Source organism: Passer montanus, unplaced genomic scaffold (assembly GCF_014805655.1).
Source record: "Passer montanus isolate IOZ18808 unplaced genomic scaffold, ASM1480565v1 scaffold11, whole genome shotgun sequence".
Classification (NCBI taxonomy): domain Eukaryota; kingdom Metazoa; phylum Chordata; class Aves; order Passeriformes; family Passeridae; genus Passer; species Passer montanus.
In genome coordinates, this window is record NW_024357613.1 from 4,130,386 (window position 1) to 4,158,215 (window position 27,830).

At 40.2% G+C, this 27,830-nt stretch overlaps 1 protein-coding gene across 2 annotated transcripts; it reads left to right on the top strand.

Moving 5' to 3' along the window:
* On the top strand, positions 1 to 27,638 carry BVES (blood vessel epicardial substance). Of its 2 annotated transcripts, none has more exons than XM_039725490.1 (8): positions 1 to 157; positions 5,336 to 5,569; positions 7,908 to 8,032; positions 13,815 to 14,002; positions 14,912 to 15,020; positions 16,960 to 17,127; positions 19,252 to 19,393; positions 27,319 to 27,638. In XM_039725490.1, the coding sequence occupies exons 2-8, from the start codon at positions 5,347 to 5,349 to the stop codon at positions 27,441 to 27,443; spliced, it is 1,080 nt and encodes a 359-aa protein (XP_039581424.1). In that variant the 5' UTR covers positions 1 to 157; positions 5,336 to 5,346; the 3' UTR covers positions 27,444 to 27,638. The 2 variants fall into 2 exon arrangements, with proteins under 2 accessions (XP_039581424.1, XP_039581434.1); XM_039725500.1 differs by having other exon boundaries at positions 19 to 153.
* Positions 27,639 to 27,830: the final 192 nt, after the last annotated feature.

Here is a 27,830-nt window from a genome sequence, read left to right on the forward strand (position 1 = left end):
CGGCCGCTCGGTGCCGGCCCCGCTGGCGCCGCCCGCAGCTCCCGCTGCTCCTCTGCCTATTTTAGTCACAGCCGCGGCTCCGTGCCCGTCGCGGGACCGCCAGACCCGGGCTGTTGCCGTCCTGTCCGGGTGGCCCGGAAAGTTTTCCGCGGGGCAGGTGAGGGGCGCTCCTCCCGTGCGCAGGCGGCGGGTCCCGGGGCCGGGGGTGCCGCTCCACCGGCGAGGCAGGAGGGGCGGGCGCCCGGCTCCGCTGAGGAGCCGCCCGGCCAGCGCGGAGAACGCGCGGTCCCGTCCCTCGTTCCCTTCGGTCGCCCTCCTGTGCCCTGCCCGCGGGGAGGAGGGAGGGTTGCCGCTTTCAAAGCGGCCCTTTTGGGGGAAAAGGGACCGGTTGCTCGACTCTTTTAAATTTTTAAAAATTATTTCCACGATTGTTTTGTACGAAGGGTGGGCTGAAACGAAGCTGCGGGGCTGCGGGCTGGCGCTGCTGTCCGGGCGCATCTGTGAGGGCTGAAAGCAGGAGGCAGAGCCGGCTCGGGGCACCCACAGCCTCGGTCCCTCCGCTGCCCTGCCGCGGGGAAAGGCTTTCTCACCCTGTGCATACTGTGTTGGCTATGAAGAATGAACGTGTTGTTAGTTTTTCTCTTGATTAAAGTGACTAAAGAGGGTAGCAAATTTCTGTAGTTACTGACGCGTTTAATTGGATGTGACTTGCTGCAAGGAGCGTATTGAGCATACTTTCTTATAGCGCTTTCCTATTCTTTCCTACTGCATTGTAAAAGAGGAGATTGGTAACTTAAACTGTGATTAACTCAGCTGTGCTATCTCTAGTAGTTTGTTTTCGCAGAAGAATTATTGCCTAAAAAATATCTACGCAGTTCTGTGCTGTAAGTCCATAGAAAAGTAGTTTAAAGTTCTGCAGGTATAATTAAATTATTTTTTTAAAAATGCATCGACTGTAAAGTTATAGAAACATACTCAAGTAAAGATTCAAAAAGCTCACTTGAATGATGTTGACCAGTAAATCTGTGGGATATGAATAATCTCAGTAAAGTGGGTAGCGACACAAGTGGGACACTCAGCACTGTCCTGTATCAGCTTGGCTGACTGATTCTCATTGTAGAACCAGATGTTTTACAATTTTGTGCTATGTCTGTCTTCTGTGAATGTTGATTAGGTATCAACATTCATCACGGTTTTTTCAAAGCCATCTTGGTTCCCGAATATTTGTAGACTAAAGCTTTTGGGAATGCTTTTCAGAAGTTTGGTCTCTTGTATAAAGCTGTTGTTGAGCATAGCAAAATCCTAGAGTAAGCTCACCTCATTTATTTTCTGAGAATTTGTATTTTCTGACCTAAGATCACCAAGTATTACCATAACTTTCTGTCGGGTTCATGCACAAAAGATATTTAATAAACTTGTTTTTAAGTTACAGTAATTTATGTTAGGTTCAAAATTAAGTTTTTTCTTTTTTTTAAATTTTTAAAAATATATCCTCTTTTTTTCCCTCCGTTTGAACAACAAATTGGCTTGAGTTCTCAATCACCTGAATTTTCAAATTCTTGTTTTGGTAAATCTAACTCCATATGATGGATATATACTGGATATTAAAAAATGTTCTTTTAATGATTTATCTTATAACTCGTAAAGCTTTCATTTCAGTGGATGCCATTTGTTGTTGAGCATAGCAAAATCCTAGAGTAAGCTCACCTCATTTATTTTCTGAGAATTTGTATTTTCTGACCTAAGATCACCAAGTATTACCATAACTTTCTGTCGGGTTCATGCACAAAAGATATTTAATAAACTTGTTTTTAAGTTACAGTAATTTATGTTAGGTTCAAAATTAAGTTTTTCCTTTTTTTTTTTTAAATTTTTTAAATAGATCCTCTTTTTTTCCCTCCAATTGAACAACAAATTGGCTTGAGTTCTCAATCACCTGAATTTTCAAATTCTTGTTTTGGTAAATCTAACTCCATATGATGGATATATACTGGATATTAAAAAATGTTCTTTTAATGATTTATCTTATAACTCGTAAAGCTTTCATTTCAGTGGATGCCATTGTAGCTCAACTTTCCAAAATTATTTGACTATGTTAGTTTTTTTAACTTCTGATATTAATACATGTCTTTGCATTGAAGACTTAAGCATATGACTAAATATTCTTGTACTATATTAATCCTGAGTAGACATAAAGTTTGAAAGGCCTGAATCTGTACTTCCAAATTAATTTTTGGCTTTCTGAGGTCACATAAGGTAAAAAATTATAATTTCTTGCTCTTTTGCAGAACTGCAGACTTCTCCCCCATTCTTCAGTATTATTTGGCAACAGTACGTGCTAGGAAAGAATTGATCTAAAAATTACAGTGATGTTGTTTTTTGACATTTTGGATATTTGTCTTTCTGGTGTTACCTGTAGACAAACACTTTAGGTCACAGCTTGTAGCTCTGCCTGTGTGCCTTTTCTCCTGATCCCCAATGCAGTCTCCTTAGTTGAAATTCAGAGCCCGTGTCTAAGTCTGTCCTTGTGTCATTTTGCAGATAGCATCAATCTGTTTCTGTCAGCTTTTTAATACCACCATGATGGAGAAGTTCTCATTTCTGCTGCTTCCAGTACATCAGGGGAGTTGTAATTATTGTTTGTGAGTAGTAAGTGAAGTTCAAAGGTATTCATATAAAGACTTTGAGGCAGTAAAGACAAAGCTTATAAAAAACTGGAGGTGGGCAGATTTAGGCTCTTGGGATTCTAATTGAGGCAATCTAGTAGGTAAGCCTGACCTTCAGAAGTGTTGAACATCCTCCTACAACTGTGGATGCTTTAAATTGCTTGATCAACACTTGGAGAAACTCCTTCCCATTATTTTAGTTTATGGCTGATGATTTGTTGCATCAGTGTCTGGAAGAGCAAGGGGAGCAGCGTTTTGGCTGGGCTGCAAGGAGAATAAGATTGTCAGGTTGTGTATATTTAATTTGGTTCATTGGGTTTCATTTTTGGTTCATTTGATTCATTTGGTTTCTAATGTGTGATGCTTTAGAGCTTTTTAGAGCTGAGCCAAAAGGGTAAGGTAGCCTCTATTCCCACAGTGGAGCAGTAGAATTCTGCTAATAAAAATATCAAGAATCTGGAAGGCTGCTTTTATCTGATATCAGATTCAATTGAAACTACTTTTTGCAGCCTCTTTTGATGCTGATTTGAAGGACTTATGCCTGGTTCTGTATCTGTGTGTGAGTTTGGTTGTCTCTACTTGTTGGCATTTTAAGTGGTGCCTTTGCTGGCATGTGACTGGGCAGTAAAAGGCTGAATATAGGTAGAAACTCACCCAATTATTTTTTCTAAGATCTAGAGATCCTTCTGTTCTAGTGTAAGGAGTTTGTATTGTTTGGAAACAACAGGAGCACCAGATGAGCTGTGTGTAAGATGAGCACAGACATAGTTATCCAGTTAGCAATTCCCTCCTGTTTATGAGCCCGTTAAAATGCCAGTCCTGCAGCCTCTCCTGGGCTCAGGCTTTGGCTCACGGTGTGAGAGGCTTTGTCAGGACAGTGAAACTGCTCTAATGACTCTCTTGAGGAACTCGCATGAAAGAGCTGAAAGAAAGCAGAAGTGTATTTGGATAGGGCTGATGTTTGCTAATAGTGGGGCTATGACAAGCTCCCACATTTTAATTAATCTTTGTGAATAACTAATGTAGGAATGAAAAGAGGAAAGTGATATCTTAAGAAATAAGTGAATTGTGTATTTTGGATTAGATATTTAGGATTATTTTTTTATTTTTTTCCTTGAAAATAATTTCAAACCAGATATAGATACGCTGCACCTGTGCTAGTGTTTGATCCTGCAGGATGCCTCTGCACATTCTGTAGCATCCCTCAGCTGTGACAGGCTCTGGGCATAGGAGATGAACCGTAAGAGAGGGTTGAGGGTTTCTTTCTTCCCACTGCTTTCAGAAGGAGTCTGAAACAGTGAATTATTTTGAAAACTGTCCAACTTGCATATGCCCTATACACAGGTCGATCGCAAGAAAACAAGGGAGGGGATGGGATGAAGCAACTCAAATTTATTTCACAGGCCAAGAAACACTCTCAATTAACAGGGATGCTTCAGAGTATATTCAAGTCTGCAGGAAAGAGTGTATTAACTGTGACCCAAAATTGTCTGCTGAGCAGATGAATTACATGGCAGCTGGTGATGACACACATCAGGGACATGCCCTGTGTCTACAGTGTGGATAGATAGAAGGTAGGAGAATAGAGATAGTGGTGAAGGTAATCTCATCCCTAAGGAGTTACAGCTGTGCTAATTACCAAGCATTAAGAACAAGCCTGCCCTTAATAGGCCACAGCTGGATCCAATTAAGAGGGATGTTATAAAAGAGCAGTTTGGCTGGTGGAGATGTGAGATGGAGTTTGTTGGCTGTGCTGAGAAGAAGAAAAAGTCAGTGGAGCTGCCCATGAAATATCACTGAGAAGGTATGAAACCTTTGCAATAAGATGGTAACGCTACATAATATAATCAAATGCAAATCCTGCTGCGTTGTATTTTATGGAGCTTGTTGGCTCAGTGATGAAGTGCTTATAATTCATTCAAGAGACCTAAGCCCACCTCCATATAATTTCTACTGCTGTGGCAGTGAGAGACCGTGCGTGCCTTGCTGGAAGCTGGGCTCTCCTGGGTTTGACAGCACACATGTCTAGGAGCTGTCACGTTCCTTCATCTGAGTCCTGCTCTGGGTTGAGAAGACCTTCTGTAGAGCTTGTAACACTGACTGCAGTTACCCAGAGAGACCAGCTTTTAATGTTCTAAAGACAATGTCTTGAAATCTTCCAGTTTCTCCCTGTAGTTTGTTTTTAATAGTAATTTTTTGTTTTTAATAGTAATTTTTTGTGTTGCCATTTGCCCACAGATATTTTTCCATTCAATTGAGGCAAAAGGTATATGTGCTATATTTATTATTACAACAACAAAAACATCCTATGTATATTTAGATTACAAATAGTCTTTAGCTGTCTCAATTTCTCCAATAGTCCCACACACAGACAAGGGTCTTGCAAGCGTGTTCAAACTGTGTAGACCAAGTGATTTCCCTAAAAAACTGGCGGCAGACTTAGGAGCCCCTCTGTTTTGGTAGCTGTGATTTAGATGAAAGAGATAGCAAAGCACTACTAAACTATATACCTAGTATACCTAGCTTACCATTTTAAAGCTTTTTTTTTCTCTCTCATGAATGACAATGGAAAATACATCTTGGGAAGAAGGAAAATAACCCTAAAATCCATATGTATGTCTACTATATTTCAGTTTAACGCATAGTGAATTTTTTTCCTCTCCTTGCAGGAGTTTCCAAAATGAATACTACAGCAATGAGCCCACTCACCGTTACTCCACTAGGTTTTGTTCCAGACTTAAAAAATTCCACCCTTGATCCCCTCAATGAGACTGCATGTGAAAACTGGAAAGAGATTCATCATCTTGTTTTCCACGTGGCAAACATTTGCTTTGCAGTTGGACTGGTTATTCCAACTACTTTAAATCTTCATATGATTCTTCTGCGAGGCCTGCTCACTATAGGTAGGAGAATTATTCTGGAGACAGGAATGTGACACAGATGGCTGGGTTTGACCATTATGGAGCTGATCCCTGCAGCTTATGGTGAAATTACTGCCTCTATTAATGACCATTGTGCTCTGATGAAGGTGGTTTTGGTCTGAGACTGGATCTGTTTTGACCTTGATATACTTTTCTAGAAAGATTATATAACCCTTGCCTCTTAAAACTTCCTAGAACTGTAATTTGCAATTTCAAACCTATGAAGATGTCAGCTTGAAAACAAGTGGACATCATTTATGCCACATGTAACTGGATGTTTGAAATCCACTTATTTCAAATCAGTTATGTCTGGTCATTAAGACCTTTATTTTAGATTTCAAGAAAGTATTGGTAGGTGCCCTGGCTCAGTGTGTCTGAGGTAGGTGAGCTAATCCTTGAGGAGCTTGCTGTGAGCCCATGTATTCTTTTAATGTGAGTTCAAACCTGTGGCACTTGTGGGTCACCAGCATTATTTTCATTGCTGATTGAGGAGTGCAGCCGTTGGATGGGGAGTACATTCTGTGTTCTGATATCAGTTGTGTTTCTTCTACAACTGCAGGAATCTTGTGACACCAGAATCTGACTTGAGAGGAAAACCTAAATTTGTCAGGCTTGAGACTGAGCGATGTGGTTTGATTTTTAACACTGCAGTCTCACAGCTATTTCAAAGCCTCTGTACCTTGTGTGGGACAAGATCCTTGTGATCAAAGAAGGAATAGTGACTCATTGCACTGTAAGAGGGATAAATCCAATCCAACAAGAGCATGATCATGTATTTTTAAGTGAGTGCTTATTGGCATTATAGTGTGGGTCAATTTTATGATAGAATTTGAATTTACAATGCTCTTGCATTTTCTATTTTATAGCTATGATAAGGCAACTTAAAACACACTGCACTGGTGTCCAAGGGTCTGAGCATTGCTAGTCTTTTTATCTTGGCTTTAAAAGCAAAAGGTGCTCTGCACTTGCTGGGCCTGCCATTTTGATCTGTAGGTCTTGTAGTATTTTGAGCAGAGAGGGAATCGGAGTTTTGCAAGCTGGGGTGGCAGCAGGGAGCAGATTTACTCAATGGGCAGAATGAGTAATGAGGCCTGGTTCCTAGGGACCTGCTCCCTTTGCCTTGACCCTGTCCCACCTCTGCAATATTGCTGCTCTTCAGTACATCCAGACTTCATATCCTCCTGTGCCTTGCAATCTAACTATTAGTCAGATCGAGTCACTATAGTTTGATTTTTCGAATCCATATGTAAGTGCTGCCTCATGAGTTAACAACCCAGACAGATTAGATAGTACTGAGTTCATCAAGTCAAGGTCATCTTCAGGGAGAAAGGGGGTAAGAACACTCATTTAGCACTGTCTCCTTTTTGTCCTTGTAGGAAGCTTAAGGGAAAATATAACTGTGATCTCTCCAGCCATCTCTGTTGGATGGTAGGCTTGCAGATATCTGGGAGAGACTCACTAATACATAACCTATCATTTGGTAAATATTATCTTTGTATACTGAAAATGGAAGTAAGAACACTCATTTAGCACTGTCTCATTTTGTCTTTGTAGGAAGCTTAAGGGAAAATATAACGGTGACCTCTCCAGCAATCTCTGTTGGATGGTAGGCTTACAGATATCTGGGAGAGACTCACTAATACATAACCTATCATTTGATAAATATTATCTTTGTATGCTGAAAATGGAATCCCTATTCATACACGATGCCTTGTCTTTTAAAGCAAGAGTCATTATTCAAAGCAAGGCAACTAAAAAAAGAGTAAGCATTTGGAAATTTTGTCTTTGTTACACAGGAGAATTCAGATTCCTTATGTCACCTTGTCACATCAGCAATAATAGTTTCTTTTAATTTTCAAAAATATCTGCATATGATTTTAGGAAGTTGTTATGCAACTCTTCCTTGCTAATTAGATGTGAACATTAATTTCTAGGCCTTTTTTGTCTAATTAATGCAACACAAATTTTTGTGAGCTGTCTAATTTTCTCCCATCTCTTTTCTACTTGATTTCAGTAACAAATCATTGTGGACTGCACCTTGGTGCTTGCCCCATCCTGATCTGAATTACTGTGACTTCAGTATTGCAGTCCCATGTAATAGGGCTGCTGTCTGCCAACCTGCCCTCAGTACCTGTCTGCAGCATTGCAGTGATTAGCTATTGTTGCATGCTTTCAATCAGAGAGCTTACCTGTATTGAAGTTTGTAGAATATATTGCTTTTCAGCATAATTATACTCAGTGGACATATTCTTGATCATTTTCTAGGAATGTTTGTTATTTGGTGAAATTTAACTTCCTCTTTTTTTGTTAATTTTTACAGGATGTGCATTATTCATCATTTGGGCTACACTCTATCGTTGTGCCTTGGACATAATGATCTGGAATTCTGTGTTTTTGGTTGTCAATCTTTTGCATTTCATATACCTAGTGTATAAAAGAAGACCGGTATGTATAACAGCTGAATTTCACAAGCACTCTAGTAAGATGCAAGGAAAGGAAGTTTAGCCCATGTTTGCTGGGCAAACCAATGGATTAGTACACATTTTCAACAGAATACTTTTGTGTTTGGCCCAAAATCACACTCTGGAAGTGTGCAACAACTTGTACCAAAAAAAAGGAAAACAAAACCTAACAATGAAAAAACCACAACAATTCAACACTGCCTGTGCAAGAAAGCAGCTAGGAAATTAGCTGGCAAGGTAGCATGAAGCTTGATTTCTGTGTTGCCTAGGAGTAGCTTAAAACTAACTAGACTGATCCGTTACTAGATGTGTAGTAAATATTTCTTGTTCAAATTTCTCTTGAAGGGCTGTCTTACTACTTACAGGGTAACTTCCTCTTTAGTTAGTATTGCAAATGCTTTTTTGTCAGCCTATTCATTTGATGTATGTCACCATTGAGATGCAGCACATGATGAAACTGCATTGTATTTCTGCTAGGTGACTGTGGCCATGCTATCCAGCACACACACAAAATAGCACTTGTGATAACAGAGATAGATGAGGGAGAAGCCAGTGAGGCCAGACTCTACCTACTCTGAAAGTGTCCGCAGTTAAATATCTCATGCAGGTACTCTGGTTTCTAATACGGGATTAAATTATTTGCAGTCTTTCCCCTCAGACAAATTAGCATGTTCTGATTCCCTTCAACACCCCCCCCCAACCCACACCCCTCAATTAAACCTTTTTAATAGAACTTGAGGCTTCTAATATTCTGTCAGATGGGACAGGAAATGGCCACCAAAGTCAGAAATTATTGCAAATGCAGGAGTGCTCAGTTTACAGAAACCCATTTCCCTGGGAAGCCAAGCCTTTAATCTTACCTGTGTTTTAAAGGTGAATTGTGGCATCCTTTAACATAGGTAATGGTTCTTAAGTTTGTACCTGTCCAACCCTTTCCAAAAATCTAAAGAGGTTATTGGTGAGTGAAAAAGCATCCTGGGAGGATGATGTGCTGGTTTGGGCTTGAATGAAAAAAAAAGGACCAAAGAAAAAAATCACCCTGTAATGTGTTAATCAATACTGAACGAAGAAGGAAATACATTATTTTGCAATTACAGTTGTCTACTAAAAGCTATGTTGGCATAGATTGGGGTACTTTGTGCATTATGGTATAGATTTCATCCTGTTGAAGAGGCAGCTGTTTTTTACTAAATCCTCTAATAAATTTGTTAGCAGAATTATTTGTAGGAATTAGGTTAAGTGATAGCAGTGATTGCAGTACACTGTGGGTGGATACAAAAAGAAGGAATTTTGTGGGAATGTGAAACTTGACTGATAAACTCAGTCACCAAAGTTGGTAAAAAATTGCATCTAAGAGGGGGAAGCCTGGAGCACCTGCCTTTAACTTTGCTTTCTCTTTTGGTAGCCCTTGCCCAGTGTCAGAGTAACCACAGCAGAACTGAGGTGCTTGGCACTCCCATAAACTGCACTGCTCACACTCTGGTAGGCAACCACAGCGTATAAAAGGAGGCTAAAGGTTAAACTGCATCTGTCTACAACGAGTTGATAAATTGAGTACATGTGTTAAAAAAGGAAGAGGCTCTACCTACAGCAGTGTTCCTCCAATATGGAACACAGATTCACCCAAAGATTACCATCAGCTGTGCTAAGTGACCTGAGCAACTTAAAGGCTTAGCCTAAAATTAGATCTGATAGACTAGCCAGGTAGTGCTATTTCTTTGCATTTTAAGGCTTAATTTCAATAGTCTTCTTTCTGTTGAGAAATTACAGTATTTATGACTATTGCATGGAAAATATTGTATTCTTTTAATTGCTGTAATACATAATATTTTCTGTAATTATTAAAAAATATATGAATCTTTGCTGCAAACTATAACCAACAAGCATACTTGAAGTGATGCCTGATAGTCACAGAAGTCTTTTTAGCCATCTGACATGTTTATTATAAACCCCAAGGCTGTTTTAAGTGTTTTTCCTACAGGAGGACAAAGATTAGGGGGGAAAAAATTAAAACTCTTAGGAACTAATTTTAGAATGAGATTTTCTCTCTGCAGCTATTGTATTGCCCATCTCAATCAGTTTTGGTAATTCTCACAAAAGATCTTTCCAAGGAAAGAAAGGAATGGCAGAATAATTACAAGTTAGTCATATTACAAAATGAATAATTTATATGTTAGGTTGTTAAATATTTATTTTATTAAATGGAGCATGCAAAATCACAGTGAGTTTCTTTTCTGACCAGAAGATTATTTCAGTGGTTTTGATTCCTTGGAGCTTTACAAATTTGGCTTTTTTAGTTGGAGTGGAAGCTGACTCTAATCAGTCTGACTCGGAGTTCTGGCAGCATCCCAGAATATTTCAACCCCTGCTGAAGAAAACATTACACCTACCCATATGGCTTGTTTGGAATATGAGCCACAAGCATGACTGGAGGAGCAGTCAGCTGTGCTTGGGAAGGGGGAATGGTCTGTTATGAGGGAGCCCATCTAAAGCTCAGCTACAGCCTGCAATCTGATCAGTCTTTAAGAAAGTGGCTACACCTGCTTTCCCGTCAAAGTATTACACACTAGAGGAAGATCATGCAACATGAACCATGTGCTAGTTAAGGGATTGGATTAACACTCCAGGGCCAAAATTTGCCCTCATGTCTGTGTGCCTGGTTTTGGGTTCAGCAGTCTAAGGAGCTTCATTTTTCAGATGGAAATGTATTTCTTTAAGTTGCAGTGGTCATGAAAGTTTCATAAAAAGTGCAAATTAAATTTGTACAGCTGTTAAAAATGAAGGCGTTCCTGGAGAACATCATGGTAAAACAGTCAGCTTTGTGGGTATATGGAACATATTTTCAACAATTTGTGGGTATATGGAACAACAAAATATGTTCAGGACAATCCTTAACAAATACAATTTCTCTTGCATGTTTGTTTTTAGTCCTTGTTTTGTCTGTGTAGATGTCCTCTGAGGGACTAAAGATTGTGGCATAAGGAACATACAGGAAATTCAAAACCTGAATTTCATAGGAGTGTAGTTGCTTGTGGAATATTTAACTAGTAATTGCTTCAGTGTGAAACCAGGGTGACTTTAGGTCAAGTGATGCACTGGATATAGTAAGTCCATGAGCCCTGATGTCACACAGCCACAGGAGCTCGTGCCACTGCAAGGCCATTCCTGATAGTCTTGGAATAATGGTGGTGACTGAGAGAAGTGAGTGAGGAACAGAGAAAGCAAATGCCACTCCTTTCCTCAAAAAGTACAAGAAGGGACCAGCAACTGCAGCCTGGTCAACCTCAACTTATCTCTGAAAAGAAGGAATAGATAGTCCTGGAAAACATTTCTGTGCACATGAAGCACAAGAAGGTAATCAGGAGTGGTCAGCAAGGATTTACCAAGGGGGAGCCATGCTTAACCAGCCTGATAACAGATGGATAAGAAACTGATTGAATGGTCACCTCCAGAGGGTGATGGTCAAAGGTTTAGAGTCCTGATGGACATCAGTGACAAGTGCTGTCCCATTTGGGTCTGTATTGGGACCAGTGCTATTTACTGCCTTCATTAATGACATAGACAAAGGGCTTGAGTGCACCCTCAACAAATCTACAGATGACACCAAGCTGAGTTGTTTGACACATCTCAAGGATGGGATACCTTCCAGAGGGACTTAGACAAGCTTGAGAAGTGGGCCAATGGAAATTTCATTAAATGCAACATGACCAAGTGCAAGGTGCTGCACCTGGTTGGGGCTACCCCCAATTTTAACACAGGCTGAGGGATGAGGATTGACAGCAGCCTTACAGAGAAGGACTTGGGTGTGGATGAGAGGCTGGACTTGACCTGGCAGTGTGCACTCACAGCCGCAGAAACCCAGTTGTGTCCTGAGCCACATCAAAAGCAGCATGGCCAGCAGGGTGAGGGAAGTGACTGCTCTGATGATATCTCACCTGGAGTGCTCTGAGGTCCTGAGCACAGAGACAGAAGTGTTCTATGAGGAAAGGCTGGGGGAATTGGGGTTGTTCAGCCTGGAAAAGAAAAGTCTTTGGGGTGGCCAGATTGTGGCCTTCCAGTACTGGAAGGGAAACTACAAGAAGGATGGCGAGGGACATGTTACAAGGGCATGTAGTGACAGGATAATGGTTTCAAACTGAGAGTAGGCTTAGATTAGATATTAGAAAGGAATTCTTTACTGTGAGGGGGGTGAGGCACTGGAACAGCTTGTCCAGAGAAGCTGTATGTGCACAATCCCTAGAAGTGTTCAAGGTCAGGTTGAAGCTCTGATGGTACCTGGTCTTATGGAAGATGTCCCTGCCTATGGCAGAGGGATTGGAACTGGGTGACCTTTAAGGCCCCTTCTGACCCAAGCCATTCTATGATAACCTTCTGTGATGAAATGACTGGCCAGATAGCTGAGAATGGTGAATATCCGCAACTTTAATTTCAGTAGGGCTTTCAGCACTGTCTTGTATAAAATCCTGACAGAGAATCTGTTGAAGTGTGGCCTGGATGGATTGAAATGAAATTGAAAATGAACTGAAATGAATTAAAATTGAAATCTGGCTGAATGTCAGTGTGGTAATCAGAGGTAAGAAGTCCAGCTGGAGATGGGCACCACACATATGTTAGTGTGTGCTGTGTAACCTCAGGGCCAGTGCTAGTCCCAGTGCTGTTTGACATCTTTATTCATGGCCTGGGTGGTGGGGCATATGTGAACCCTGATGACACAAAACTATGAGGAGTGGCTGATAGGCCAGAAGGTTGGGAAACCATCTAGAGGGGCCTTAGCAGGCTGGAGAAATGGACCAACAGGAACCTCATGGAGTTCAAGAGAAAGTGCAAAGTACTGCACCAGGGAGGAATAACCATGCATCAGCACATGCCAGGGACTGACCAGCTGGAAAGCAGCTTTGTAGAAAAGGACCTGCAGGTCCTGGGGGAAGACTTGAACATGAGTCAGAAACTTGCCTCTTTTTCTTGTTTTCTGTCATTCTTTCTTGGTTGTTTTTCCTTTTTCTCTCTTCTATGTATATATTTTTTTTTTTTTCATTATCTGATACTTATTGTTCTAATTTGTCTTCCTCATGGCAAATATGCAGGCTTTATTCAGGCTCCCTCTGCTTTCAGAGAGGCTGTAATATTGTCTCATCCCCTGCTTCCTTCATTCAGGGAAGACTTCCAGGCTTAGGATTTCAGCCAACATCCTTTCCCTCATTGCTGCTGCCTGAGTTTGGGTGGGCTCTTAGATGTGGGATGTTCAGCTGGCAATGTTTTTGGGGTTTTTTTTCCTCCCTCATCACATGTGGTTTCAATATAATTGGTTTGTTTTTCAGGACTTGCTTTTCTACTGCAAGTAAGCCAACAAGTTCAGGGATGAGAGGGGCTCCCAGGAGAGCCTGAGGGATAGCCACAGTCATGCATGCACGCAGCGTGAAAGACAACCTCATTTTTTTTCTCTGTATAATTCTTGCCCAAGTCCTTCCTATTCACTATTGCACCAGCAGACATCTCAGAGGGCTCCTTGTGTGTGATTTAATGTGGCACTTGGATGGAACAGCATTCTAAAGCACCAGTGTGCCATCCTGGCTAATTTTAGATAAGGTTTTGTTCACCCTATCATAGGCAGTGTTTGTGGATAGACATCACACATTTACCACTTCTTTCCTTGCTTAACCATAATGAAGCCAAAGATGTCCCTGAAGCTAAAGCATGTGTGCAGTCTTACCCATTTTTAACTAATGAATCTGTGTTTATTGATCTCTCTTGTTTTTCCAATCTAGATCAAGATAGAGAAGGAGCTTAGCAGCCTCTACAAGAGAATGTTTGAACCTCTCCATGTGCCTCCAGAGCTCTTCCAAAGACTAACTGGACAATTCTGCAACATTCAGACTTTGAAGACTGGTCAAGCCTATGCAGCAGAAGATAAAACATCAGTTGATGATAGGCTAAGCATCCTGCTGAAGGGGAAGTAGGTTCTATAAAAGCTTGGGGACAGTCATATGCTTTGTGTCATGGCTGAATAAATTAGAAAATTATTGAGGCTGCAATTGTTTGTAGTATGCTAAGGTCTGTAGTCAAATGGTTCTATACTTATAGACTATTTTTGGACACCATTTTCAGGTGACAGTGATATCTCTTACTGGGAGCATATTGTGTATCCACTTGTGTATGCAGCTGCGTGGATTTTAGTGGGAATTATATTTGTGTAATAGCAAAGGCAGTGTCTTGCAAAATGAGCAAGAATTTTGTTTGAGTCTTAGACATCCTAGTTGTCCATTTTCAGGTTTTAAGGTTAAAAAATATGGTGCATGAAGGAAGAATAATTATGTCTCCAGCAGGATTTAAAACAGCGGGCCTTTGGAGTTGATTCATTGCACTTGTACATGCAAGTAGAGAGGGCAGGTGCACTGCCCAGAGGCAGATTGAATCCAGGTGAGAAAGGGTGAAATATATGCCCATGACCAAGCTGTATTCTTGAAACTCATGCTAAATTCTGGCCAATATTTTAACCAGTTTCTGTTGACAGCAGCAGCAATGTCAGGCTCCATTGCTTTTCTTGCTCATTACCACAAAGCTACTTACCTAAGGGAAGCCTGATTCTGGTCTGGCTGTGTAACACGACCTTTCTCATATTGAATAACAATGTTTTGTGGATACATGCCATGTTCATCAATTTTCTGTTTGTCTGGCAGCCTGTTCTGCTTGGAATCAGTTAGGCAGAAAACAGGGTAGCTCTGGGAGTGATGTTCCAGAAGATGAACGTATTTATTCCTGTTACCCTACTGCATTACTGTTGTCAGTAGTCCTACCCAATTTTTGATTAAATTAATCAGCCTCCATGATTTTAAAATGTTGTTTCATACATTTTTCTTTCCAGAATGAAGGTGTCCTATCGAGGGCATTTTCTGCATAATATTTACCCCTGTGCCTTTATAGATTCTCCTGAATTTCGCTCAACGCAGATGAACCGGGGTGAGAAATTCCAGGTACATCTTGTTTTAAATGTCACTGGATATGAGCTGCTGAGACCATTAAAAAAATAGAGTATAAATTTGATCAACAGTGAACTGTTTGATTCGCATAATTGTGCTATCCTTCTAGTATAGCTCTTTGAAGATGGACCATATCAAGAATAACTTTTAAATGCTGAAAAACACTGTTATAATGTTGTGTATTGAGCAGTCTGGCTTTTGCTATTTTGTTATTTTTTACTGTTTCCAAGTTTATTTGTGTTAAGACATTGTTCAGGACAAATAATTTAAGAGGCAGTTTTGATGGAAAAAGATGATATGAACAGGTTTCATCAGTGGTTCAATAAAAAGGGAAAAAGAGCTACTGTAATAATTAAACTCCAGAAGTTCTGGCACTAGTAATTAGAAATTGGTATTTATAAAAGTGTATGAATACTTCTGTCATTTTGCAATTTGTTAAAGCAACATAAGCTGAAAATTATCTCAGTATTTTGAATAAAAATATTCATAAGGGAAACAATAAGGGTATATTTCTCTAGCAGGAACAATAAGAGTATATTAAATATATTCTATTATAATTTGGGGAGGTGGAATACTTTTAGGGAAGGGTGGTTTTTTCCCATAGAAATGGCTATTTTATTACCTCTTACTTGATGTTCTTTAGCTAGGTGTGTGTAATAATGACCGGACTGTGACTGACTGATACATCCACCCTGACAGCGTGGCAGAAGGGGAGGCAGAGCAGACTCTAAAATCAGTGATTGATGTCATGTGTTCCAGTCAAACACTGGGCTTGGCGCCAGGGGGAGAGACTTGTCCCGATGCACTCACCTCGCAGCAGTGGGGCCTCCCACAGCCCGGCTGCCCCCTTGGCACAGCCCCTTTCTCCTGGGACAGGCTGGACAGGAATCGGTCCCTCCCAAGGGAAAAGGGGCATGCCTCAGCTTCTGCCTGCCTTAGGGGTTACTGTGATCTGGAGCAGAGTGCATCCTTTATTCGTGGGTTCTGCTTGGTACTGCCATGTGAATACCAGCAGCCTTGCAAGAGCACACGGATCCAGCCTTAAGGACCCCATCTGCTGGCAATGCTGGAGAATTCTTCCTCAGCCTGTGGGCTTATGTTACAGTCAGTGGAGTTAAAAATCCGTGGATATATGACAGTATTCCATTGTTTCTAGGACTTAATGGATTTTTTTTTTCAGGATGTAATGTTATCTTGTGAGAGCAGAGAGCACCTGATTTTGATTTATTCATAGATGCCTGACTCCCCCTTGCAAAACCTGCCCCTGGGTATGACCATTGTGGGTTTTGGTGTGGCATTGCCCTCTGCTGGCACAGGGGGATGAGCCTGGCACGTCCATCCTCCCATGAGAGGGGGCAAAATCCCCTGTAACTACCCATGACTGGATTATCAATAACTGAGCAAACAGAGCCCTGGCTCAACTGCTACAAGGTTATACTTGTGGGATCAGCAGGGCTGACACTTACAACAGGAAAATGGAATTTTTTTTTTAATTACTAAAAACCTTTGGGTGATACCAGTTGTTCCTGTTTGGTGGTGGTGATGTAAAATAAAACCAAGCTACATATAGGCCTACTGCAAGTGCTTGTCATCACTATAGGACTGAGTTCATAAATAAATTTCCTCTTACATAAGTGCTTTTACAATTTGGGAACTCATGAGAGATTTTCCCTGTTATTCTCCCCCAGGTTTTCTGTAAAACAAACTGGCTACACATATCAGTTACAAATATAATGAAAATGAATAGCTGAGAATTTTTACATTTGTAAATATCACATTCATAATAAAGGGATACCAAAAAGCTTTATGGCTTTAAGAGTTACTTTAACTGGAGTCACAAATAAAATGTACTCACTTATTTTAAAGCATGTTTAAGTGTGTTCATCTTAAAACATTTTTAAATGTGCTAACTCTGAGCATGTATTTTTTCCAGGTCACCATTATTGCAGATGATAATTGCAAGTTCCTGTGCTGGTCCAGGGAACGGCTGACTTACTTTCTGGAGTCTGAGCCATTTCTTTATGAGATCTTTAAGTACCTTATTGGCAAAGATATTACAAATAAACTTTATTCATTGAATGACCCAACCTTAAATGACAAGGTAAGCAAGTTCAAGGTTTTTTTGGAAATTTTCCTCCCACATACAAATGTGTTTTTATTTCAGTTTTGAGTGCTCTTAAAGCACCTCATTTAACTTGCTGCCATCAGCTACTTAATGCACACTCGTGGCCTTTTAGTGCCAAGGTGTGAGTCAGTGCAACATTTCTGTCAGAAGGAACATTTGTTAAAGTCAGCACAGTAGTGTACAAGAAAGATGAGTAACTGAGATTCAAAACTGATCAACTTGTGGAAATATTTCTGCCTAGCAATTAGACATGATGGCCAGTAGCTAAAAAGGTGCTTCTCCCTGGATATCCTTTCTCACTAACAAAATGAGTATCTTTGTAAAAAGAAGCTTCAGAGTTCTTTTCTTAAAAAAAATTTCTTACTGGGGGCAAACAATTATGTAATACTGATTGCTAGGTAAAATAATTTCAGCATGTCTTTGAGGGCTGCAAATGCAAAAAAAAAAAGCAAACATGTTGATATAATGCAGGTAGTGGAAGGAATAATGAAATACATCTAAAATATAAATAAATATAATTAAAATATAATTAATATATTTGTAAATATATAAAACATTAAGTGGTCTGGGTGTACTCATGGATATATGAACTAGCTTGCTTTAGTTTCATTTTGTCTCCTTACTTATTCCTTATCATAATTTTGAAGAATTAGAAAATCCAACAAATTTTACCCCTCTTTTGACTTAACATCTGTACACTTCAGTTTGTACTGAGTCTTTGTTTTTACTTGCAAAAGTCACATAAATTTAAGATTATTATAGCTGGTTTCTTTTAATTACAACATACATTTGAAAATGTATGTTGTAAACATTGAGTGAGCCTTTGGGAAATTTGTTGTATCTTATTCTTCCTAAAATAAAAATCCTGTTGCATGAGCTCTTCCTACTTAACTTGACAAGAGAACTGTTAAATAAATTCTTAATTTTCCCATTGCCAGCACTATGTACATATTACCTCTCACAAGCTTCACTTTCAAATATAAATATTTTTGATGTCTTTGATGTCATTTAACTGTTGTCAGTCTCATCAGAAAATGTTGGGGTTGACTTGTGTATGTAGAGTATTGAGTATTGATTATTCGTATTCAATATGGTAGTAAAAAGATACAACTATCAAATAAATTCTTGTTGGAAAACAGGAAAGTATATTTTATTTATTTTAAAAGTATATTTATTTTTAAAGTATATTTATTTTAAAAGTATATTTGTTTTTAAAATTATATTCTATTGTATTAAATGTATTATTAAAGTATAATTTATTTTGTAAGAAAACTTGTGATTTTCTCCTACCTAAGGAGACTTTCACTAGTATTGGGAAAATAGTCATTCCTTTCTGCATGGTTCCTGACTTTTAAAATTCCATAAAGTGGATTTATCCATTATTGTCTTGTCATTGATTGCTACCTTTCACGTATACCTAAAATGGCGTTCTGACTTGCAGTAATACCTTACAAGGTACAATGTATGGCTTCACATAAATGTTGTAGTATAAAGGCTTCTCAGGAAGGCTACTCAAAGCAGAATGGAAGCTCCTCAGCCCATTTGACAGGGAGAGGATAATGTTCACCTGATGGACTTAGTCTGCAGTAGAATCAAGAGCCAATGGGCATCTGCTGGGAAGGAGTGGCATTCACCACTTTTCTAACATGATGAAATGAAAAGCCAGGAAAATGAACATGCTTCTGTTAAGGTATAAATTGCCTCTATATGTAGCATGCTGTTTTGTTTAGCAAGGAGGATCAGCCTCATCGTAAAGACTACATTTAATTGCAGAGCATCACATTTAAATAATGAATTACCAGATAATAAACCCCAAGCTTTCTGTAAGAAAATACATGAAAATTTCAGTACAAAAGCAATTTGAGATTGAATAATTAATGTGCAGTTTCATACTTGTCAATGTTGCAATTCCAGTATATTACTGGCATTTTCTATTGTCATTTAAATTGATTTACACTGCATAGAATCTTCTCCTATAACAATTTTCTTGTATAATTATGGCTGAGCCCGGAGCATCTATTACAAGGGAAGTAGTAATTTTCCATTTTTATTTTAATTTGCCTGATCTTTTTTTAAAGTAATCATTTTTTTCTTTTTTAGGCTTCAAAGAAGATTGACCGACAGCCCAGCCTTTGCTCCCAGCTCTCCGTGATGCAGATGAGGAACAGCATGGCCAGCACCAGTGACAGCGAGGATGGCTTGCAGATGTTTCTTCGTGGGACTTCCTCTGCATCCTCTCTTCGTGAGTGCTCAGAACAGTTTGTGGCAGTTTTGAACATGGCTCAGGTTGACCATCAGAGACCATTGCAGAGCTCCTGTTGGAGCTCCTGTCTGTGGGAGCAGAGTGTGGTTTTTTGGGTGCTGCTGTATCAGCTAAATGAAGGGACTTAACTATAGGGCAGTCATTAGATGAATCAGGCTTTGTGTTTTCAATGCAGATGCCTCATGTACATACTGGGAAAAGATCTCAACATGTGTAGGAATAATCTTTGGCATAATGTTTACATTTAAGCATAATATGGAATGTTTATAGTAATGGAGCAAAACTGAAGGTACAGTGCCGGTCACACTAGTATGTCTTTTGGTCTGTCACTGGTGCTTGTAGAACCTAAAAACCCAAACAAAACGTTTTCCCTCAGCAATTTGGTGTCCTACTTTTCCTCCTGAGATAGTTTGTATTGGCAGAGTCTGGAGGAATGTGGTATACAACCAATATTTTGATGTCACCTGGAAAATCTCCAAGTATCCCGTCAGGCCCTCCTCTGTTGTGCTTTGTATGACAGGAGTAGTGGAGAACAAATGAAGTGAGAGAAGAAACCATGTCTGACCTTTTAACTTCTATTATTTTAATTTATTCCTTTATGAAAACATTCTAAATTATTCTTTCTGGGCTATTGCTGTCATTTGTTTTTAGATCATCTGAATCTAAACATCAACACTGGCCTGAATTCTGAAAGCAGTGTTTGAATAAAAAAGCCCCAGAGGATGCTCAATTTTTTTATTTGGCACAGGCTGTTAGTTTAACACCATTTAAAAAGATCATATAGGAGTATTTATTTTGATTTTGTAAATATTATTTTTTAGTGATTAGAATTTAAATATATGAGAAAAAACCCACTGTTATTGTTATTTGTTATATGTTACTTGTTATGGTTAAAGTCTCTGCTAAGAAGAGGAAATATTTTCAAATATTTGCATCTTTCTGTTTAATTATGTTTTCCATTGTGTTCCTCACAGTTCTCATCCTGTAACACCTTCAGACCTGGAGGGCCTATCTGGTTTTACTTCTTAACATTGGTGTAGTCTGCATGCCCAGATAGATGGAGGAAAAAGTCCTACTAATGCTTCACCCTACTAGAGCATCAAGGGTGACATCTGGGATATAGCTTGATGAAAATTCCAGTGTTGTTTTCTTTTTCCCCTCTGTACACTGCAAGGACATTCAGAGGTAGTTGAGATAGTAAGGGACCCCTGGAAATTATCAGGTCCAGCCTCATGTCCAAAGCAAGATCAGCTAGAGCAGAGCCATGTCCACTCAAGCTTTGAATATTTCCAAGATGGAAGATTTTCCAGCCTCCCTGAGCAAACTGCTGCAGGGACTTACCATGCTCACAGTAAAAAAACTTCCCATATTGCAACTCATGCTTGTTTTCCTTCTTTCTTTAGTGCATGCCTCTGAGAAGAGTCTGACTCTCTCTTTTATGTTGCCTTCCATTAGGTAGCCAAAGACAAGAGTCAGATCCCCTGGGAGCCTTCTGTTCCTAAACACACCCAGCTCCTGCAGCCTCTCCATCACTGCTCCAGCCTCTGGCCAGCTGGGTTACACTCCGCTGCTCTCGCTCCAGTGTGTCCATGTCTTTCTTGTACAGGGAGGCACAAAACTGATGCAGCACTCCAGATCCTGTCTCACAATTGCCAGATGGAGGGGATTAATCTCTTTCAGTGACCTGTTGGCTTTGCTTTTGCTTATATGGCTCAATATATGCTGCTAATGTGGCCCAATATATGGATGGCACCCTTCACTGCAGGGGCACTCTACTGACTCGTGTTCTATTTTGTGTCCACCAGGACACCCAAGTTTGTTTCTGCAAAGCTGCTTTCCAGCCAGCTGGGGCCTAGGCTGTAATGCTGTGTAGGTGTGTCATGTCCCAGGTTCAGGGATTTGTCTTTCATGAACTTGTAGTTTTTGTCAGCTTTTTTCTCTTTTCCAATGGCCTGTTCCAAGACTCACTGTCCTGCCCTTTGGCCTGTCAGCAGTTTCCCTCATTACCTGTGTCTTGTCTGTGAATTTGGCAGGAGTGCATTCCATCCCATCAACCTGGTCATTCATATCTTGAATATTATAGGCCTTGGCCTTGGCCCTTGAGAACACTGCTGGTAACCAACCATCCACCAACAGCTGGGTTTTGTACTGCTGTTCACCACCCTGTGAACTTGGCAGTACAGCAGATTTTCCACGGAAGCTGTAGTCCATCTACCCAGTCTGTTTCCCATTTGTCTGGAAGGACCCAGTGGCAGACTGTGGAGAGCTGTGCTGCCATCCCTGTAAACAACATCCGCTGTACTCCATTCATGCAGAGAGGCCATCAGCTCACCACCAAAGGTGGAAGGTGGTCAGATGCAATCAGCATCCGTGATGGCTTTCCCAGTCACTTTCCCGCCCTTTGTGTGCTTGCACATGGCTTCCAGGAAGACAAGCTTCGTAGTCTTCCCGGGAAATTAATTTAGACTGCTAGGCCTGGATGTGTCATCCTCCCCTTCATCAAAATGGCTGTGATCTTGGCATTTCCATTTGTGTCCCCTGACTGCAATCACCGTTCCCAGATGATAAAGGGGGCTTTGCAATTGTATCAGCCAATGCTTGGCACCCTTGGATGCAGCCCATGTGGTTCCACAATCTCGTGTTCACGCTGTGGACTTGAGGTGTTCCTAACTCAGTCCAGGTTTCGGGTCAGTCAAGCATCACCCTCTGTCTCTAGCACTGGATGCAGAGCCCCAGCAGGCCTCAGGACAAACCTCTAAAGAAAAAACTCAATACAAATAGTTACTGAATAGCTCAGACTTTCTGATGTTCCTGTGATGTGCATCACTGAACTCTTGCCTCACAGTTACCCTGGTCTTTCTTTTGTTGCTGATTTATTTGTAGATGCCTTTCTTGTTGCCTTTCACTAGATCCAGGTCTAGCTGAGGTTTGGCTTCCCTCATTTCATCACCGCATGCTTGGGCCATGGTTCTGTGTTCCCTCCAAAGAGCTCATCCCCGCTTACACTTTGTGTGTGTCTGTTCTGAGTCTGTCAGAACTTTCCTGTTCATTTATGCCACCCTTCTACCCTACTTGCCCAGCTTTTTGTGCACTGGAATGAGCTGTCCTTGTGTTTTGAGGAAGGTGTCCTCGACGATCAACCATCTGTCCTTAGGTCCCTTCGCAAGCCTTGTCCCATGAGTTCCTGCCAAGTAAAACCCTGAGCAAGCCACAGTCCCCTGTGCTATAAGGCTGTAATTCTACTATTTGTCTTGCACACACTCAGTATCTTAAACTCCACCAGCTCCTGGACAGTGCAGCCAAGATTACCAGCAGCCTTCAGCTCCTGATGAGTTCTTCCTTGTTCATCAGTGACAGGTCCAGCAGAGCGCCTTCCCTAGTTGACTCATCGATTACTGGCATGAAGGAATTGCCTGCTACGTTCCAGAAATCTCCTGGACTGCCTGCTCCCAGCCCTGTTGCCTTTCCACCAGATACCAGGGTGGTTAAAACTTCCCAGGATCACCAAGGCCTGTGACCCAGTTGTTGAAAGAAGCTTCCTTCTCCTTGCTCTTCTTGATCAGGCAGCCTGTAGACATTCCTGCCATGAAGTCTCCTGTGTTGGTCTGTTCTCTGATCTTTGCCTTTAAACCCTCGAGTGGCTTTTCACCTGTTCCATGCACAGCAAAGTTCCGTGAAATTGAAGCCACTCCTTTGCACAGAGAGCCTTTGGGTGAATTTTGAATTTGCACACTCAGAAATTGTAAAACTGTGTTTGTGCGTTTAGTTAGAATTGTCTCTTTCAGGCTTAACAGCAAAACTCTTACACCAATATTTCAGCTTTGGGAGAATGTACTTGAAATGCATGACAAGTTCAGCTGTAATTATATAAATCTCCAAGATGCACATACTTGATAAATACACTTTCTCTGTTGTACTTTCTTGGTTTGTGTACCTTTTTTTTTTGCTATACAGGGTGTGCTTTACCCAAGATAAGGGGTTTATGTGTCATAAATACACTTTTCTCTGTTGTACTTTTTCTTGGTTTGTGTACATTTTTTTTTGCTATACAGGGTGTGCTTTACCCAAGATAAGGGGTTTATGTGTCTTTTATTTTCTGAAATTCCTCAGCCCAGCTGAGACAGCAGCCTCCCAAGTCCAATGCTTGCCCTTACTTTTGGGGAGGCAGAGGGACTGCCCCTATAGCAGTGCAATACACACCTTGGGAAGTATTGTTATTTATTTCTTCTTTGTATTTTGATTGTGAAATTTCTGACTGCTGTAAAAGATTTGTTAATTTCTTTGAACCCCTAATGCTTCAATCTTTGTTTTTGCCAAGATAGCTTGTTAGTTATTCCTGGGTATTGTCATTGCCAGTGATGGGGTTGCTGCCAAGGTGAGCTCTGCTTAAAGATTTGTATTCAGTGTGGATTGTGGCCATGTATGCACATTTTTCAGATCACAGGGAAAACTGAAAAAAATTCTGCTATTTGCCTTGTCACTGCTATGTTTTCAGAAATCTTCTGCTGGGTGCTCTCAGTGCAACAGCTGAGGTATTTTTTGGTTTGGTTTTTTTTTTTTTTAAGCTTTACTATAAGGCACATGCTGAGGCTTACAGTTCCAGTACTGTTCCCTGGATCCTCCTCCTACAGGCATACATTTGTTTATTTAGAACAAACAAATGCAATCCAAAAGCCTCAAAAGATTTTGTGAAAAACTTTTTCTAATGTTTTCTTTTTTTTTAAAAATTAGAATAAAAAAATGAATGAAGGGACTGTACAGGGACTGTTCCTATTCTATAGGAATACTGTTAGTCATTGCTAGGTGATGGTTGTGTGGACAAAACCTCCCACCATAAACATAACTTTGACTACTCTAATCCAAATAAGTTTTCTTCTCCTAATTTCCATATTCTTGAAAAAATGAGCATTTATATTTTTGTATAATCCCATCTTTTTAAACTATGCATTTATCAGTGCTATAAATGATAAACTTTGACTCATTTTCTCAAGAAATTAATATTAATCCTATTTCAAAGTATTTAGTAATAAAAGGGTTAAAGTTACTAATTAGTAGGTCCCAAACTACAATTACTAACAAAAGTATGTTTTTAATTAATCAAGAAACCCAACTAACTTTTTGCTTTTATATTAAGGAAATAACCAACAAGAGTTCTGTAATGCTTACGGAGTGAGTCGTTTGCAGCATGATGTTTTCTGTTGATAACATCACATTAACTCAGCAGGCATCCTCTAAAAGGTATTCAAGTGGGGTTTGTTTATCATGTGACACTTGTGCTTGACATCCGTGGTCCATCTGTATGTAATTCATTAGTAAGTGAAATAGAGGTATCTCTTTTTCCAAAATTTGAGTTAAGCAAAAATAGTTTAACCTGATCACAAGGCTAGTTTCAATCCTTTAAATAATATTTTGGTATTAGTTTCTATTCTGTAATTCTATTGCTTGACAGCCACTGACATATTTATTAGAGATACAGTGTCTTTTTCTGTGGTACTTGTTTTAGACATCTCAGATTTGCTGGTGTATGCAAATATTTGTTAACTTCTAAGCTGAGCAGGAATGTAAAAAGGTTTTGGTTTGGTAATGCTTTTAGTGGTATTATCAAATTATATGCTCCCTGCTTGTGGTTAAAAGCAGGAGTGGATTTCACAGGAATTTTAATATGTATTTCAGGTTAGGCCCTCAAGAAAGGGCAACAAAATGCAATGAAAGGAAGGTCTGACTCAGTCACTTGAACATCTGTCCAACACTGGATAATGGCATCAGCAGACAAAACTTTGTATTTGGAGCACATAAGAGCATGTCTTTGAAACAAACAGGCTGAGCAAACTAGACCTTACATTGGATCCTCTTGTACAAACTTATAGCCACTTCTGTTTTCTGGAGAGAATTAAGTGGCTTTAAACAGAAGAAAACTATTTTTTAAATAGCAATAAACTACACTGAAACAAAGATCTACAAAAAAAAAAAAAGAAGCTGGTATTGTAACTCAGCATTTTCAGACAACCTTTTACCTTTAGGTATCTCACAGAAAATCCACTTTTATATCCAGATGTACCGACAGACTTTGGGTGGGGCACATTAGCCAATTAATTGATCTAGTTATCCTTTGCTTAGGCCATAAAACACATCTGTGTGGGAAGAAATGTTTAATAATGTCAGTGTCTAAAAATGTGCTTGAGTAACCCTATGTTGTGGCAGTTTAAGTAGTTTTTGAATCTCAAAAGAAAATACGAATATATTTTTAAAATAAGAAGTTCTGAAATGCCAATTCCAAACAGTGTCTTTGTGAATATGACTTAAAAATGCATTAGTGTCATAACTTGCTGGTGTTGTCTGTGTCTGTATATTGCTCTCTGTGTGTAACACATGCAGTGTAAATGAGTCTTTCCTCATAAGTGGGCTTCCTTAACACAGCACTTTACTGTATATCTGATAAATGTTTCTTAAAAATAAGAGTGTATTACAGCAATCAGTATTTTTTTCAAGAATATTTAAATTTTTAGCTTGTATGCAAACAGTCTGTTAGCATGGCCTTTTTCTGTGTGTAACACATACAGTGTAAATGAGTCTGTCCTCATAAGTGGGCTTTCTTAGCACTTTACTGTATAGCTGATAAATGTTTCTTAAGAATAAGAGTGTGTTACAGCAATCAGTATTTTTTTCAAGAATATTTAAATTTTTAGCTTGTATGCAAACAGTCTGTTAGCATGGCCTTTATCTCTTGTTGTTTTCTTCTCAAATGGGGTTTTAGAGATTTCCATAATCTTTTTGGTCATCATATACTAGCTGTTTGTAACCTCAAACTATTGTGGTGGTCTAAGTCTAGAAGAGGGTACTGACAAAAATACATGTCCACATGTAGATTCGATTTCAGAATGAACAGTGGAAAACAGAACTGTCCAGCTGATGACTCAAAGGAGTTCTCTGGTTTGATCCTCATACTGAAAATTTAACTGCAGTAGAGGTATTTTGCAGTGGTAACTTGCACAAAAATTCCATTCAATGTCTTGACAGTGATAGCTGTGGTGTGAGCCCTGCTCTGGCAGACAAGTTGCTGCCTTTCTAAAAGGTAGTTTTTTTGCAGTGAAATTGGTGTCAGTTGAAAGTTATGTGGCCTTTGCCTGTAAATCTTGTTTTCTCTGTGGTTGTTTATGGGGGTATAAATCTTATATAAGTTTTACATCATCATTCTGCCTAAAACTTAGGAAGATGTGTCAGGGGAGGCTTAGGTCAGCTTTTAGGATAAGGCTCTTCACCCAGGGGGTGGTTGGGTCGGCTCTCCAGGGAAGTGGTCACAGCACCACACCTGGCAGAGTTCAAGAGTGTTGTGTCTAAGTGTCTGGACGATGCTCTCAGGCACATGGTGTGACTCTTAGGGTGTCCTGTGCAGGACCAGGAGCTGGACTTAGTCCTGATGAGTCCCTTCCAACTCAGCACTTTCTGTGACTTCATGCTTTTAAGGCAGTTGTGGCTTTGATGATGTGCCCATCCAAGGCTTCCCGGCAGCCAGGGCAGCACGCAGATGTACCCACCCTTTGTACTTTGGGCAGCCACTCACGTTGCTGTAGTTGAATGGAGATGAGTCAGTGAGTGTAAGGGTGAGAAAATGATCTCTGGGGAACAAGCAGTGGGCACCCTGTGCAGCTGGGGTTTGCCCTGAACTTGGGGAGAATGCTGTGTCTGTGGTCAGCAGCAGGCATTGCTAGTTCTTAGCAGCATGGCTGTTCCATGTCTAGAGTTTCCTGGTGCCTGTGGCCAGATAACAAAGAAACCTTCACTTAGAAATCCTCTCATGAAGCAACTAGGGCAGGATCATCCGATTGTGTCCACTTTGTCACAAACAGGTCTGTGCAGCAGGTGTGTTGTTAAATTAACTGGTAATTTCTTTGTACCTGTGACAGGCCCAGGCCGCACATCTCCTTACCTGAGAACTTCAGCAAAGATGAAGCCCATAGAAGAAAGTGTTGAAGATGATGTCTTTGAAGCACCATCTGCTGATAAGCTTGAGCTCCAGCGGCTGCCTTAAACAGTTGTGTCCTCAGGTGTATCAGAGCTTGCACAAAGCTCCAGTGCAACAGGAAAGGGCTGAATTTGGGAAGAATCTGAAAGATAAGCCCACTTCTCTGTGTTTGAATTTACTGCAGCATATGCCAGTGGTATCTAGATGGAAATGTCATGTTTTGTTTTACTTCAAAATAAAATAAAAACTTGTGTGGGTTTTTTGCTGCTTCTTTTTGGTTGCTTTATTTCTACTTAGACTTTTGCCATTATAAATTGAGTATTGTGTTGCTGACTAGCTGGAAGTTTCTAGACTTACTTGGTGGAGAGTATCCCCGGATTCATTTACCTGTGTTCCTTTGAAGCCTATATCTTTGTGTTTTCAGTGGGAGATTTTTAAACTGTTTCCAAAGCC